General features: G+C 57.9%; 1 protein-coding gene across 11 annotated transcripts in view; it reads left to right on the top strand.

Moving 5' to 3' along the window:
• Nucleotides 1-14888, top strand: part of Mapk8ip3 (mitogen-activated protein kinase 8 interacting protein 3) — a 39901-nt gene that overhangs the window by 23408 nt on the left and 1605 nt on the right. For 9 of the 11 annotated variants that reach the window (XM_071605593.1, XM_071605592.1, XM_071605587.1 and 6 more), the window contains 22 exons: nucleotides 4864-4881; nucleotides 5914-5971; nucleotides 6451-6603; nucleotides 7173-7254; nucleotides 8533-8663; nucleotides 8879-8935; nucleotides 9019-9189; nucleotides 9792-9918; nucleotides 10160-10255; nucleotides 10367-10525; nucleotides 11059-11224; nucleotides 12175-12357; nucleotides 12434-12623; nucleotides 12745-12864; nucleotides 12935-13015; nucleotides 13095-13162; nucleotides 13286-13434; nucleotides 13798-13969; nucleotides 14047-14160; nucleotides 14285-14323; nucleotides 14437-14616; nucleotides 14710-14859. In XM_071605593.1, coding sequence (XP_071461694.1) covers nucleotides 4864-4881; nucleotides 5914-5971; nucleotides 6451-6603; nucleotides 7173-7254; nucleotides 8533-8663; nucleotides 8879-8935; nucleotides 9019-9189; nucleotides 9792-9918; nucleotides 10160-10255; nucleotides 10367-10525; nucleotides 11059-11224; nucleotides 12175-12357; nucleotides 12434-12623; nucleotides 12745-12864; nucleotides 12935-13015; nucleotides 13095-13162; nucleotides 13286-13434; nucleotides 13798-13969; nucleotides 14047-14160; nucleotides 14285-14323; nucleotides 14437-14616; nucleotides 14710-14859 — 2664 coding nt within the window. The remainder of the gene's footprint in view (nucleotides 1-4863; nucleotides 4882-5913; nucleotides 5972-6450; nucleotides 6604-7172; nucleotides 7255-8532; nucleotides 8664-8878; nucleotides 8936-9018; nucleotides 9190-9791; nucleotides 9919-10159; nucleotides 10256-10366; nucleotides 10526-11058; nucleotides 11225-12174; nucleotides 12358-12433; nucleotides 12624-12744; nucleotides 12865-12934; nucleotides 13016-13094; nucleotides 13163-13285; nucleotides 13435-13797; nucleotides 13970-14046; nucleotides 14161-14284; nucleotides 14324-14436; nucleotides 14617-14709; nucleotides 14860-14888) is intronic. The other 2 variants (XM_071605589.1, XM_071605588.1) reach the window with 2 other exon arrangements.

Genomic DNA, 14888 nt, shown 5'->3' with positions numbered 1-14888 from the left:
CCTGGGGTGGATTTCTAGGAATAGAAGCACCAAGTAAAGGTGCAGGACTGAGGACCCTTGCTGCACACAGCTCCTCTCATACCAGCCATGAAGCTGTCCCACCCACAAGGAACCTGCTGTCCCTTAAGGCACTTGTGCCTGCAGCATGGTGTGTTCCCTGAGGAGCCCGCAGCCTGTGTGGAGAAGCACAGGTCCATATTGAGGAACGCAACACAATCCATGCTGTACTCGCAGCAAGTCCCCCCAGGAGTGCTGCCTGGCCCACAGCTGCTGAAGGCCAGCTTCCGTCAGACCCTCACCACTGAGCGGTAGGGAGGAGACAGCATCCCCCAAACACATGGGCATAGGAGCTTATCCCTGAGCTGTGCGCAGCTGGGTGCAACTATGCTGAGGCTGCAGACAGGCACAGGGGGCATCTGGAGACCCCCTGTGTGCACAGGAGCACCCCTGCTCACCACAGGTGCCCACGTATTGGTGAATTTAATAAAAAGGTAAAAGTCTTCTTCCTAGAAAGACACATATGCAGACAAAATCTCTGTTTCCATGTCAAGGACTGTGTCCCCACCAGCCACCCTGCTCCCAGCAGTAGCACTGGCTGCTGATGGGAAAGTGAGACCCCTAACAGCAGCCCTGAGTGACCGCCCTCTGCTGGTTTTAACGGCTCTACTGAAATGTGGCCCACCCCCACCATGTCCTTCACCCATCAGAAGAATGAAGCTCGGTGGCTGTCTACATGTTTAGAGCTGTGTGACCACTGCCACTACAGAACACTGCCACCTCCTGAAAGGAAGCCCATACCCAATTGGCAGCTCTCCCCCGACCTGGCAGCTCTGGTCTGCTTTCTGGATTGCCTCTTTTGAACCTGCCAGTGGCCTCCCGCCCGGTGTCTTTTGCTCGTTGTCCTCCCGAAGGCTGAGTAGCTGCCCACTGCATAGCTGTGCTCACCCTCTCCTGCCTGTGCACACAGCCTAGGCACTGCTCCTTCTGCTCCTGATGCACACGGCCCTCAGTAGTTCTGCAAGATTGCCAGGCTCCACCAGCTTCCTCATCAGCTGGTGGCCCCTGTGGCCCATCCATCTGTCCATCAGGCAGGCCACCACCCCCATGCTCATCCTGTAGCCCTGGCTGTGGAGCCATCCCCTCCTGCCATACCTGCCTGATTGACGCAGCTGTAAGCCTGCTTTCTCTCTGCAACTGGCCCCTCCTTGCCCATCAGGGAGCCTCAGGCCTGTGAGATGCCCCTGTGGGCATTGCTTATTCTCAATCTAGGACGGGAAAACCTCACTGAATCTTAGCCAGAAACCATGCAGCCTTTCAGGAGAGCCTGGCTTCTAGGGGTCCTGGCAGCGCTTACTCCTAAGAGGCCTCCAGGCGCATGTGATGGTCTTTGTTTCCAACAGCTGCCCCTAAGAAGGACTTGCATCTCTGTGGGGAGCTCTGCAAATTGCTGGCCACCCAGGGAACCCCCTGGTCCAGGTTGCATGAGACATGCTCTCGAGATGATGGACATTCTGGAGCCTTTAGTTGTACAGTGTGTGTGAGCCAGGTTGCTGCTGTGGTCTGGTGGTAGGTCAGTTTGGCTGCCAAGGAGGAGGAGGAGGAGCAAGCAGGCTGTGTGTCCCTCTCCTGTGATCACCCCAACAGAGTGCACTCTGACAGGGGCCACCCCAGCATCCAGCCCATCACCACAGTGCTGGCCTGCGTCATGGGGACCACATGCTAAAGGCAGCCCTACCCCTCCACTGCCCATGCAGCTGCAAAACAGCAGCAGCACCAGTGCAGGTCCTTTAGTGTGTGCACGTCTTGCTGTGGGAAGATCCTGTGATTTCAGGAACACATGGTCTCTGCATACGGCAAGTGGGAGGTTGCCCAGCCACGCTGTCGGGAGTGGCATCCCTGTGGCCCCTATCCCCTCAGTGAAGGAAGTAAAAGGACCCTGGCACCAGGCAGCTGTTACTTCCCTTGAGCCTAGGATTCCAGTAAGTGCAGTTATTCACTATTACTTTGGACTCCTCGTGAGAGGAAGTCTGCTGCAGATGGAACTGGAACGTGCCAGTGGGTCTGAGACCCACCACAGTCTCAGAGCTCAGCAAGGGCGCGTGCTGTTCCAGCACCACCTCATGGGAAGTTCACGCACACAGACCCTACAGAAGGTGTTCCCAAATTAGGGACAAAGGGACTGAGGCACAGAGAAGCAAGGAGCTTGTCTGCATCCCTTGGCTGGGACCTGAAATGCTAACAGGCTGACCCACACTCTGCTACAGATGGTCAGCTGGCTGTTCTTCAGTGACCCATCCCACCCCTGTGGTGACCAGCCCTGGATATCTAGAAATGACCTTGAAAAGTAGATATGCCTGTGGGAGAAGCCTTGAGCACTCCCTCAGGACCGTTTCGGACCTAGTGGCTGAGCCTTTCAACTTCTGGGTGTCCTCACAGATCACCAACTGCTGGCTCATAAATCCATTCAGTAGCAGGAAAAAATGAGTGATGGGCCTCTTTTTCTGGACCTGCTGAATGGACTCTGATGTTCAGGCAGAAGAGTGCATGTGAGAGCTGTCTAGACTGAGGAAGCTTGTGATGACAGTCACCCTGGACTGGGCAGTGCCAGGCACCCCCACCAGCCAGAAGCCAAGCACAAATCTGAGCCTTGTGACTCAGGTGGCCATGGGGCCAGGTGGTCTTTCCAGTAGAGGTGCTGGGTTACAGTCTTGACCAATGCGAAGGCTTGGTGCACATCCAACCTCACACCACAGTTATTCACTAAGTGGGTTAAAGATCTAAATCTGAGGATACAAGGACAGTGGAAAAGAATATTGGGGAATACCTTTACAATCTGGGCTTCTTCATGACCAGAAACACAAAGCAATATTAACAGGTGTGACTGTTGAAAATCAAGAACACACACATATGTACTTATACACGAGGCTGTGTGCATAGCAGGCCCAAGGCCCTGGGTTCTATCTGTCACACACAAAAAAGATATATATGTGATCTCCACCATTCAAGTAAGTCAAGGGCAATAGAAAATGAGCAAAGTATAAAATAGAAACTCACAGAAGATACCCACAAACATGAAGAAGCTCAGCTCCAGGATTAACAAGGAAGTGAACACAGGAAGCTGAGAGGGATAGAGCCCTGGGGTGCCACATCACAGGGGACCAAGAGGGTTGCTTGTGAGTGAGCAGCCTGGTCTGTCTTGGTTTGGAGTGGATGTTCATCTGGAGTCTGCCAGACTGGAGAGTGGCAAGAGGACTCTGCTTGTCAGCAGGTGCACTGCTGAGCTTGAGTCTCTGCAGCGCAGCTAGGTGTTTTAGATCAAATGGGTCTTAGTTTGTTTTGAGCCTAGGGGTGCTCTATCACTGAGCCACATCACCACCCTTTTTATTTTTTATTTTGAGACAATCTCACAAAGTTAATGAGGCTGGCCTTGAACTTGGGATCCTTCCACCTCAGCCTCCCCAGTTGCTGGGATGGCAGGTGTGCACCTCTGTGCCCAGCCTCAAGTGGGTCTTTAATAACACGTTGCTTTCTTGTGGAATGCACCAAGTGGAAGGGATTGTTTAGTAAAATCTATAAGAAAAAGCAGTGCTTTCCACACAGCCACCCTGTGCACTGGAGAGGTATGTGCCCAGCGAGGACAGCCTACACCACCCCATGCTCCCCACCCTCCTCTGCCTCTTGACTTGTTGATTTCCTCCCTTCTCAGGAGGGCCCTCACTCCCTGTGACCCTCTGGTCATTCCTTACCACAGACCAGGGCTGGCCCGAATAATGCAAATCCAGCACCAGGTGCCCATCTGTCGTCAGGTGACCTCCCAAAAATGTGCCAGTGAGTGCAGCCAGCTCACTCTGGGGGCCTCTCAGAGGGCATCCTGCACCCATGGTTCCCAGTCGCACCCTCTTGCTAGTGGAAGACAACAGGAGAGGCTATTGAACCCCCGAGAACTGAAGGCCCCTGTCCTCTATGGCTCCATCCCACTGCCTTGTTGCTTCTCATGCCCTTCAACGTGGAAATGGCTGGATCATTGCTTTTTCTTTAATAAGAATTTCTTTATTTGTTGGTTTCAGTCACCAATTGATCTTTGTCGCTTCCTTCCCCGTTTCTCTGTGCTCTGCTGGACGTGGCCCAGGGGAGTTCTCAGGTGTGTATCTCTCCCGTCTATGTGTGTGGTCCCCCTTTCCACTGTGAGAGCAGCTGGAGCTGGGTGCACACACATGGGATGCTCCCCTGCTGCTGGCCATCACCAGGCTGTGCACACTGACCCTGACTTGTGAGTGGCTGCTCTAGGCGCCTGGCCACTAAAGCCCCTTGCTTTGCTCGCCAGTCTGCTGCTGCCCGAAAGCTAACATGGATTTGCTGCCCTGGCTACTGACAGGCCCCTCATATCTGAAACCCTTCTTCAAGCCTGAGAAAGCACCCAAGGGCCATTTCTGTAGTCCCCAGAGCCACTAGGAAGGGACTACAGTTGTCAGGTGCACAGGGGATAAGGGTCCCCATAGGGCAGCTGGGCTGCGCTGTCTTCCTCTGCCCGAGGCCTACCTGCCCTTCAGCAACCTCTCAGTGTGTGCAAGGCAGCTTGAGCCCAGGCTCAGGTCGCCTCCCCTGTGTGGGCACCCCCACTGCCCTTCAGCCCAGCACCTGTGGATGACCACAGGTCATTCTGGTCTGGCAGTTGGCTTTGCAGCCCAAGGCTGAACTTCTCAGAAGGGGTAGCTGGTTTCCTCCTGTCTCCTGCCCTCCTGACCCAGCCAGGGGTAGCTCTGAATTGCCACCTACCCTGCTGTCTACGTAGGCTTAATGCGCTTCTTTTTTCTCCCTCCCTGCCCTGTCGCCCGTCTCCTGTGGGACTGGGACGTTCCCCAGTGCGCGATGACTTTTTTGGTAAGGCCAAGGCCCTGCTCTGATGTCTTTCCTCCTTCTGGCTTCCTCTCTACCTGACATCTTCTCATGCTTCATGAGCTGTTTGCTTTATTCTGCATGGTGGGGGCAAGGGGGCCCAGGCTTCCCAGATACCCCCAGGCGTGGGTTATGGCGTCATCTCTCCACTACCTCAGCTGGCTATGCCTTGGTGGACAAACCTTGACCTAAGGGCCCAGCCCCTAGGCACACTGAGCCTACATATATCCAGTCCAGACACTCTGAATGTCCCCAAGCCCACAGTGCCTCCTGCACCCCAGGGGAGGTCAGAATGGACAGCCAGCAGAACCCCAGCCCCTGTGCACCTTGCCATTGTAGGACTGCACAGAGAGCAGCAAGAGGGAGTGGGGGGCCAGCTCTTAGCTTCAGCACTGTCCTAAGGGATTCCATTTGGCAGTTTGGGAATTTCTGGAACATGCCTGCAGGGAGCCTGGCCTGTGGGGTCCACTTGAATCCTGATGGGGGCAGGGCCCATTCCTCTGCAGGAGACACTAGGGAGCCCTGTCTCCCTCATATCTGCTCTCCCTGCCTTCTACTGACCCTGAAGCATGGGCCAGATCCTGCCAGGCCTGCACACAGCCTTGGGTGGCCTGTAGCTGCTGTGGCCATCCCTTCTCTGAGTCCCAGATATTGTCTGTGTCCCCTCTCACTGAAGCTTCAGTATCCATTCTCCAAAGGGTGGCTCTGTAAGGCCTCTGCTTGGTGTTGAACCTAGTTGCCAGAGGGCTGGGGAGGGGTGATGCTGACGGGAAATGCCCAGAGGCCATTCCAGGTGCTTGCAGCACCCAAACTTCTCCTTGTGGGGGGCAGCTCTGAGAACCCCTCGAGGCCCCTGTGTGGGGAACCTGCCTTGGGTTTCCTGGCTCACAGGTATTTGCAGCCTCCCTACCTTCAAGCTGGGGCCCCTGGGAAAGTCTGTCATCCCAAGGAAGGTATGGCAGCATCCGGGTCTAGCCTCGCAGGACTTGGGGAAAACCTCTGCCCCTTGCATTTCAGGAATGGGCAAAGAAGTGGGGAACCTGCTGTTGGAAAACTCACAGCTTCTGGAAACCAAGTAAGAGGCCTTCTGTGTCACAACTGGGCAGCCCCTCGCCAGGCCATAGGCAGGCCCAGGCCAGGGGCCTGGGAGGACTTGACCCACAAGGCTGAGTGTGCCTCCAGGGCTCGATGACCGCTCACATGGATCATGGGCACTGTCTTGAGTGGGAGGGACTCAGCAGAGCTCCTGGGCAGTTCCTTCAGAAGGCTTGGCCGGGTGACCATACAGTGTAGCACCCAGGTCAGGTGGGTTGCCTGCCCTTAGCCACTTTTTTTTTTTTTTTTTTTTTTGGTACCAGGGATTGAACCCAGGGGTACTTTACCACTGAACTACATCAGTAGCCCTTTTTATTTTTTATTTTGAGACAGAGTCTTGCTAAGTTGCTGAGGCTGGCCTTGAACTTGTGATCCTCCTGCCTCAACTCCCAGGTTTCCCTCAGCCACATTCTTGACTAGAATGTACCTTCTAATGCACATCCTTAATAATCTTTACAGAAATGCTTTGAATGTGGTGAAGAATGACCTCATTGCCAAGGTTGACCAACTGTCAGGGGAGCAGGAGGTACTGAAGGGGGAGCTGGAGGCCGCCAAGCAGGCCAAGGCCAAGCTAGAAAGCCGGATCAAGGAGCTGGAAGAGGAGCTCAAGAGGTGAGGGCTGTGGGAGGGCCAGTGGGACTCTGGCTTCCATCGTGGGCACCCTCTTCTTGCAGCATTCCCAGAAGTCCAGGCCCAGCCACTCGGGGATGTTCACTGTCTGCTCCCCTGTGGACCCTGTGTCTCCCTCCAGCCCACTGTGACCTAGCCAGGTGTGGTCCTGTCTTCTGTGTCCCTTCTTTAGATGGCATTTCCAGCCCCACTTCTTCATTCAGGAGGAGCAAGGTGGGGAGTGGGTGCCTTGGCAGCCCACACCCCACCTCTAACCCCCTCAAGGTCTGAATATGCAGCCCATTGGGAGTCCTATGTGAAGCCAGATCTGCTAAGGACCTGCCTAACCAACCATGCCCAAGAGTGTCCTTGTACTTGTCCCCGCTCAGCCTTTGTCCACCTCTTCCTTGGCCAGAGCTGCCAGAAGTCTGGGCCTCATGTATGTGAGGCAGGGGTATGGGACCCTCCCAAGCCCAGGGCACCTTTGGGATCCCTATAGGGCTATCCTTAACCTGGGCCTTCCCAAGTCCCTGGGGTCCCCTCACCTTGCCCATTTCTTCCTAACCCTGCAGAGTGAAGTCAGAGGCTGTCACTGCCCGCCGTGAACCCAGAGAAGAGGTGGAGGATGTAAGCAGCTATCTCTGTACAGAATTGGTATATTCCACTATTAACCTGCGGGCTCGGGTGGGCGGGCTCGGGTGGGCGGGTTCCCTGGGACTTGCTGCATCTGGCTCTGGACCCTCCTTACCTTCCTACGTGATCTCTGAACCCGGTGCCCCCTTACCCACCACCACCAGCCCCCTGTCCTTGTTCATGCATTCTGCAGTCATAGGCAGGTTTCCCTGTCACCAAGCGAGGCTGCAGAAGTAGTGCCAGCCACTTGCTGGGCCAGCCCAGGAGCCTGTGTGTTCTAAGGAAAGTCCTCTAGCCTGGGCAGTAGTAGGCCCCCAGCTCAGAGTCCTATGCCTCCCTCAATAACAGGCCTGGGCCACATGACCACCTGCTTGAGGAGAGCCCCACAGTCTTGCCACTCCTCAGTCAGCTGCATGTGGGCGTGGTGAGGAGGAGGTGATGCTGGCAGCAGGCCGCAGCCCCTCTCACCTTGAGTGGAAACGAGGAGTCGGCCTTGGCCTTCCCACAGCCCAGGCCTCAGGTTGGGTATATGCACCTGAGAAGGCCAAGTGCTGCATATGGGGGACCCTTCAAAGGCCACCACCCCACAGATCTCTCAAAGTTCTGCTGGGCCTCCCAGCACCATCCTGCCATAGCCAAGGCCCAGCTATGGGGAGCAGAATGCTAGACCCCCACTTGGGGGCCAGTGGGACTCCCACAACCTGAAGCATCCTGCCCAGGCACAATGGCCATGCCTGTGATCCTAGAGATTCAGGAGGCTGGATGGCATGTTTAAGTCCAGCGTGGCCACTTAGCAAGGTCCTAAGCAACTTTGTGAGGCCGTCTCAAAATAGAAAACAGCTAGAGGTGCAATTCAGTGGTAGAGCACTCTGGGTTCAGTCAGCAGTATTACCAAAACACCACAGGGTCCTGCTGGCTGCACCTCCCTAGATTTCCCCTTGCATTTCACCTTGGACCAGTACCCGCTGTGCTTCACCTGAGGCATGAAGAACTGTCCCAAGTGTTCAGAGACTTATAGAAAAAGTTGCCTGTGTTGTACACTCAAGAACAGCATGTGATGCTTTGGGAAAAAAAAGGAGCCTAATGGGGGCAGGTGGACTTGCCATCCCCCTCTCCCCTGTCTACATCCTCCTATAGACACTTACCTGAGGATCTGAAGAATGTCCATGACTTTGGTCTGCCTACACCTGGAGGTCACGTTCCCCACCCAGGTGGCAAGCATCCCAGCAGCAGGTGCAGTGTGCTGGTCCAAGCCCTGCCTGCCTCCTGCTCTGACCATAGTGCCTCTGCCCTTTGCAGGACAAAATCCCCATGGCCCAGCGCCGCCGCTTCACAAGGGTAGAGATGGCCCGTGTGCTCATGGAGCGCAACCAGTACAAGGAGCGGCTGATGGAGCTGCAGGAGGCTGTGCGGTGGACTGAGATGATCAGGTGGGCCCCAGCCCTGCTCCCCAGGTGTCTCTAGCTTGAGCTGTGGTTTCTGAGCAAGGGGTGGTGGGACAACCTGCATGTCGAGGATGAGGCTGGCCTCCATAGCACCACCCTCCTGAGGGGGAAGAGCTCCTGGTCCTTCCTGTAGCAGCCTGCAGCCTTCAGGCGGGGCAGGCAAGAGAGCCAGCAAGCTCCTCTGTGTGTCCTCCCCACAGAGCTTCCCGGGAGCACCCATCTGTCCAGGAGAAGAAGAAGTCCACCATCTGGCAGTTGTGAGAGGGGTGGGCGGGATGCCTGGAGGGTGGATGGTCAAGCCCCCAGGGCCACTGCTACTCACCCCCTTCCCCACCTGCAGCTTCAGCCGCCTCTTCAGCTCCTCCTCCAGCCCGCCCCCGGCCAAGCGCTCCTACCCGCCAGTGAACATCCACTATAAGTCTCCCACCACTGCTGGCTTTAGCCAGCGGCGCAGCCGTGCTATGTGCCCGGTCTCAGCAGGCAGCCGACCCCTGGAGTTCTTTCCTGATGAGTGAGTGTCCTACAGGTCTCGCTGCTCCTCTGGCCTATAAAGGGAAGGGGGACAGCGAGAACCAGGGCTGGGAGGGCAGACCTGGCCAGGGTGTCGGGTCATGACCTCTGGGTGCACATGCTATGTGCCCTGGCCCCCCAGCCTTAGTGAGCATTGCTGGTCACCTCCAGCATTCTGTTTCAGCTGCCCCTTGGCAAAGGCTGCATTCTCGATGGAGCTCCCCTTTGTCCCTGCTCCTGTGCTGGGCTCCACAGTGGCCCTGGACTCTGCATGGCCCTCTACTCTGCACTGTGCCTGGGCTCTTGAACATCTTGCTACAGCAAGGAGCCATCTCAGGCTTGATCTCCACCAGAGAGATGCTGGCCAGGCCTCCACCCCAGCCTGAGCTGTAGGTCTCTGCCAGCTGAGCCCTGGTGGGTGGCAGGACAGGCTTCAGGACAGGAGCAGGTGCTGGATGTGACCTCCAAGCCCAGGGCACACCCATGGCTGGGAGAAGGCTAGCGCAGACCCAGGCAGGATCCCCAGCATGTGTGCTCCCTGGAGAGCTGGCCCTAGGCCGTTCCTCTTGGATGGAGATGAAACCTGTAGTTTCTCCTGACCAGTGAGTGCACGTCTTCCGCCCGGCGGGAGCAGAAGCGCGAGCAGTACCGCCAGGTGCGCGAGCATGTGCGCAATGATGACGGGAGGCTGCAGGCCTGTGGTTGGAGCCTGCCCGCCAAATACAAACAGGTGCGGAGGGCAGGCCCAGGGCCAGGCGTCAGCAGGGAGCCTCACTGGGTGGAGGGACAGGCCTAGGCTGGTGGGACGGGCTGTGGAGCATGGGGCTGCAGGGCAGGAGGCTCAGGGCAGCTGGGTGGGGCTGGTCTGCCTTCTGCATTCCCGATTGAGCTCCCCTTTGGTGTGCGCCCAGCAGTGGGAGTGGCAGGACTGGCCTGTACCTGCCTCTGCCCACACACCTGCTGTGTTGCAGCTAAGCCCCAGTGGGGGCCAGGAGGACACCAGAATGAAGAACGTTCCTGTCCCAGTGTACTGCCGCCCTCTGGTGGAGAAGGACCCCACCATGAAGGTGTGACCAGAAGACCCCAGCAGAAGATGGCGGGCAGATCAGGGAGGAGGGCAGCCCTCAGGAGGCCAGCAGAGGGGTGGGTACACCTGGATCCTGGGCTGTGTCTTACAGCTGTGGTGTGCCGCTGGTGTCAACCTGAGTGGGTGGAAGCCAAATGAGGATGACTCTGGAAATGGAGTCAAACCAGTGCCAGGCCGTGACCCTCTGACCTGCGACCGGGAAGTGGAAGGCGAGCCCAAGAGCAACCACACATCTCCTGAGAGGAAGAAGGTCAGCAGGGCTAGCCAGGAGTGGCAGATCTAGAGGAGAGCAGGGGCAGTGCCCCCTCCAAGGCTGGGTCCTGGAGGCAGATGCTCCCGGGATCCAGGCCACAGTTCTCCCTCCAAGGGGCAGTACTGGCCCTGCTGCCTCCCAATTCACTGTCCCTGAGCCAGGAGCAGTGCAGGAGGTGGCTGTGGTGACCTGGCACTACCTCTTAGTCCAGGGCAGAAGAGGCTCTGGAAGCTAGGTTCTCATGTCATACAGAGGGACAGGCAGGAAGGGGCTAGACACTGAGGGAGGGCAGAGTGCTCTGTGGAGTTTCACATCGCAGCTCGACCTGGGCCAGGGACTTAGCCTCTCAGAGCTTAGGTCTGCGTCCTGGAAAGGAGCCCTCTAGCTGTGGTTCTAAGTCCCCACTGGGTGACAGGGAGAACAGCCTGTGCGCTGGAGCTCACTGGATCCTGGAAGCTCCCTGGCCCTCTTACTGCTTCAGAGTGGCCCTGAGCTGAGGCCCTAGCCTTGAACCCTGTGCCCTGAAACAGGCAAAGGAGGCCCCTGAGACGGACGCCACGTCCAGCCGGGTGTGGATCCTCACCAGCACCCTGACCACCAGCAAGGTGGTGATCGTTGACGCCAACCAGCCGGGCACCGTCGTGGACCAGTTCACGGTCTGCAACGCCCATGTCCTGTGTATCTCCAGCATCCCTGGTGAGCCCTGGTCCCCACTTCACCAGGGTTACCCATGAGTGGGCACTGCCCTGTGAAGCTGGTGCTCAAGGGCGATGGTGCCTCCTTTCTACCAAAGGGCGACTAGAAAGTTTCCTAACTAGAATGAGAAGCCTGCTGGAAATGGAAGTGGACAGTGGACTGTGGCCAAGCCAAGTGAGACCTTAGATCCCATGTACAGGAAGATGCTGTCAGGTGGCCATGTTCTGCCTAGTGCTGGTGCTGGCTGCAGGAGGGCCAGGATCACACCCAGCTGACAGGAAGTGGCCTGTGGGGGCACTCCATGAATGCCACTCAGTGGCAGAACTCTTGCCTAGTGTACATGAGGTCCTATTTCAACCTCTAGCACCACACAATAAAAAGTAACCCTGGGGACTGGGGCTGGGGTTCAGCGGTAGAGCAGTCACCTAGCACATGCAAGGCCCTGGGTTCGATCCTTAGCACCACATTAAAAAAAAAAAAAAAAAAAGAATAAAGGTATTAGAAGAAAAAAAAAACTAATCTTGGACTGTAGCATGGGCCAAACTAAAACACCACTCACAGGCATTGAGGAAGCTTTTTTTGTACTGATGTAACCCTCTGTTTGGGTCCAGACCCCAGTTCCTCACCCAGGGCTCTAGAGTTGGAGGTGTAGGAGAGGGGCTTGGTCTCTGCTTTTCAGTGGCAGCTGCTGACTTCCTGGGACCAAGCCCACACAGGGAGGAGTGGGTGGAGGGCCTTGCCAGCTCTAGTGTGGGACCTTGGGGCTGCTTGCTGCAAGGACCAGAGCCTCCTACTCGATCCCCCTGGGCCTAGGAGCCCACCTCACAGCAGGCTCAGGGTGGATGTCATCAGGGGGCAGGTGCTGGGCTGGCTGACCAGAGCCACCTCCAGCGGGAGAGAGGAAGCCTGGCCCCCAGCGTGGGCTGATGGGCTGCCGCACTTCCTCACAGCGGCCAGTGACAGTGACTACCCACCCGGGGAGATGTTCCTGGACAGTGACGTGAACCCTGAGGACTCAGGCACTGATGGCGTGCTGGCTGGCATCACCCTGGTGGGCTGTGCCACCCGCTGCAATGTGCCACGCAGCAACTGCTCCTCCCGAGGGGACACCCCAGTGTTGGACAAGGGGCAGGGTGAGTCTTGGGTGGCTTTTTTCTCTCAGTCCCTTGTTCCTCTGTCTCTGCCTAGCTGAGCATACTTCTTCCACAGGGGAGGTGGCTGCCACTGCCAGCGGGAAGGTCAACCCATCCCAGTCCACAGAGGAGGCCACAGAAGCTACAGAAGTTCCAGACCCTGGGCCCAGCGAGCCAGAGGTGGCTGCAGTACGGCCTGGGCCCCTCACGGAGCATGTCTTCACTGACCCGGCCCCCGCCCAACCCTCCAGCACCCAGCCTGGCAGGTGGGCTCTCTCAGGTCCTGCAAGACAGGAGTGGAAGAGAGACTGGCAAGGAGGGCAGGGTCTCAGGGCAGGGTGCAGACACAGGCATCTGCAACCACCTGAGCCACTGTCATTCACATAGTGAGGATGGGCCAGAGCCAGATGGCAGCAGTGTACAGCCCCAGCCAGAGCCCAATGGGGACCCCTTGGTGGTGAGCAGCAGTGCCGCACCTACTATGTGGCTGGGAGCCCAGAATGGCTGGTGAGTGGCCTGGGGCAGGGGTGGGTGGGGTCTCTAGGGAACCCTGGCCCACCACAGCCTCCTCCCGCAGGCTCTACGTGCACTCAGCGGTGGCCCACTGGAAGAAGTGCCTGCACTCCATCAAGCTGAAGGACTCTGTGCTAAGCCTGGTGTATGGGACCCCAGGCCGACTGGGGTGGGGTGGGGTAGTCTGGCCATCCTGAGCCTGACTCAGCATCTCCCCACTCTAGGCATGTCAAGGGCCGCGTGCTGGTGGCTCTGGCAGACGGGACTCTGGCCATCTTCCACCGTGGTGAAGGTAGGTCTTAGAGGCCCTACCCGAAACTAGTCCAGAGGGCTCCCTGGGTCCTGGGGCCATCTTTAGCCAGGCAATGGGTCCTCCACCCCAGCCAGGCCTAAGCAGGTTTTACGGGCTCTCCAGATGGCCAGTGGGACCTGAGCAACTACCACCTGATGGACCTGGGCCACCCACACCACTCCATCCGTTGCATGGCCGTCGTGTACGACCGCGTCTGGTGCGGCTACAAGAATAAGGTGCACGTGATCCAGCCCAAGACGATGCAGATTGAGGCAAGTGCTGGCCAGCAGCCTGGGCTCCGCAGGGAGGGCACTGAACTGCTTAGCCGGCATTGCTTCCCCCCTGGAAGCCACATGAGGAAATGGCTAAGAGAATTTACTCCTCTGTTCAAGACATGGGCAGATGAAGGGCAGCTGGTGTACTGTGCTGCTCTGCCTGGAGCCTGCCCTCTGCTGTGCCCCTTTGAAACAGGTCAGGGACACAGCTCCCCTCCACCCTGCGCTTGGTCTCTCCAGGTCCTGGCTGGAAGCATGGTGGCCTGTAGCCTGGGGAAGCCCCAGGGCTCGGCAGGGCAGGCTCCCTTTCCTGTCCTCTCCTGCCCCAGCCCCTGCTAATAGGCTGCTATGGCCCTGCAGAAGTCATTTGATGCCCACCCACGGAGGGAGAGCCAGGTGCGACAGCTGGCATGGATAGGCGATGGCGTGTGGGTATCCATCCGCTTGGACTCTACCCTGCGGCTCTACCATGCCCACACGCACCAGCACTTGCAGGATGTGGACATCGAGCCCTATGTCAGCAAGATGTTGGGTGAGGCACCATACCAGGTGGGTGGCATGCAGGCACAGCTGGGCTTCACTGACCACTCTTCTCCTGTCCCCACCCAGGAACTGGCAAACTCGGCTTCTCCTTTGTGCGCATCACGGCCCTACTCATTGCGGGCAATCGCCTCTGGGTGGGCACTGGCAATGGAGTTGTCATCTCCATCCCCCTGACAGAGAGTGAGTGACTCCCCCCCAGCACCCTACAGTTGTACTGACTGCTGCTGGCTTGCTTGGTTTCCCCGGTGGGTGGGCTCCACACAGCCACGCCCAGGAGGCTCAGATCCCTGCCCCTCCTCCCCAGCTGTGGTCCTGCACCGAGGCCAGCTCCTGGGACTCCGAGGTAAGTCCACAGCACCTGCCCTGCCCTAGACACAGACCAAGGTGGCGGCTCCCCTGCGCTCTTGAGCCTGCTGGAAATACGGTGACTTGCCCCTCCCCACACACTGTCTCCAGCCAACAAGACATCCCCCACATCTGGGGAGGGTGCCCGTCCAGGGGGCGTCATCCACGTGTACGGGGACGACAGCAGTGACAAGTCTGCCAGTAGCTTCATCCCCTACTGCTCCATGGCGCAGGCCCAGCTCTGCTTCCACGGGCACCGTGATGCTGTCAAGTTCTTTGTCTCTGTGCCAGGTGAGGGCTGCCCACATCCTGCCTGGATAGCCCTGTGGGTACAGCCATGGCCCCTCACGGGCAGCTGTCCTGAGGTCCCTCTGCCCCTGACAGGCAACGTGCTGGCCACCCTCAACGGCAGCGTGCTGGACAGCCCTTCGGAGGGTCCCGGACCTGCCATGCCTGCCGCTGATGCAGAAGGCCAGAAGCTGAAGACCGCGCTGGTGCTGAGTGGCGGCGAGGGCTACATCGACTTCCGAATCGGTGAGTGGGCACCGGCGGGGCAGGCCGTG

The sequence above is a fragment of the Marmota flaviventris genome, chromosome 19 (genome assembly GCF_047511675.1).
Source record: "Marmota flaviventris isolate mMarFla1 chromosome 19, mMarFla1.hap1, whole genome shotgun sequence".
NCBI lineage: Eukaryota > Metazoa > Chordata > Mammalia > Rodentia > Sciuridae > Marmota > Marmota flaviventris.
The sequence above is the reverse complement of the archived record's forward strand: the minus strand, read 5'-3'. Positions and strand labels throughout refer to the sequence as shown.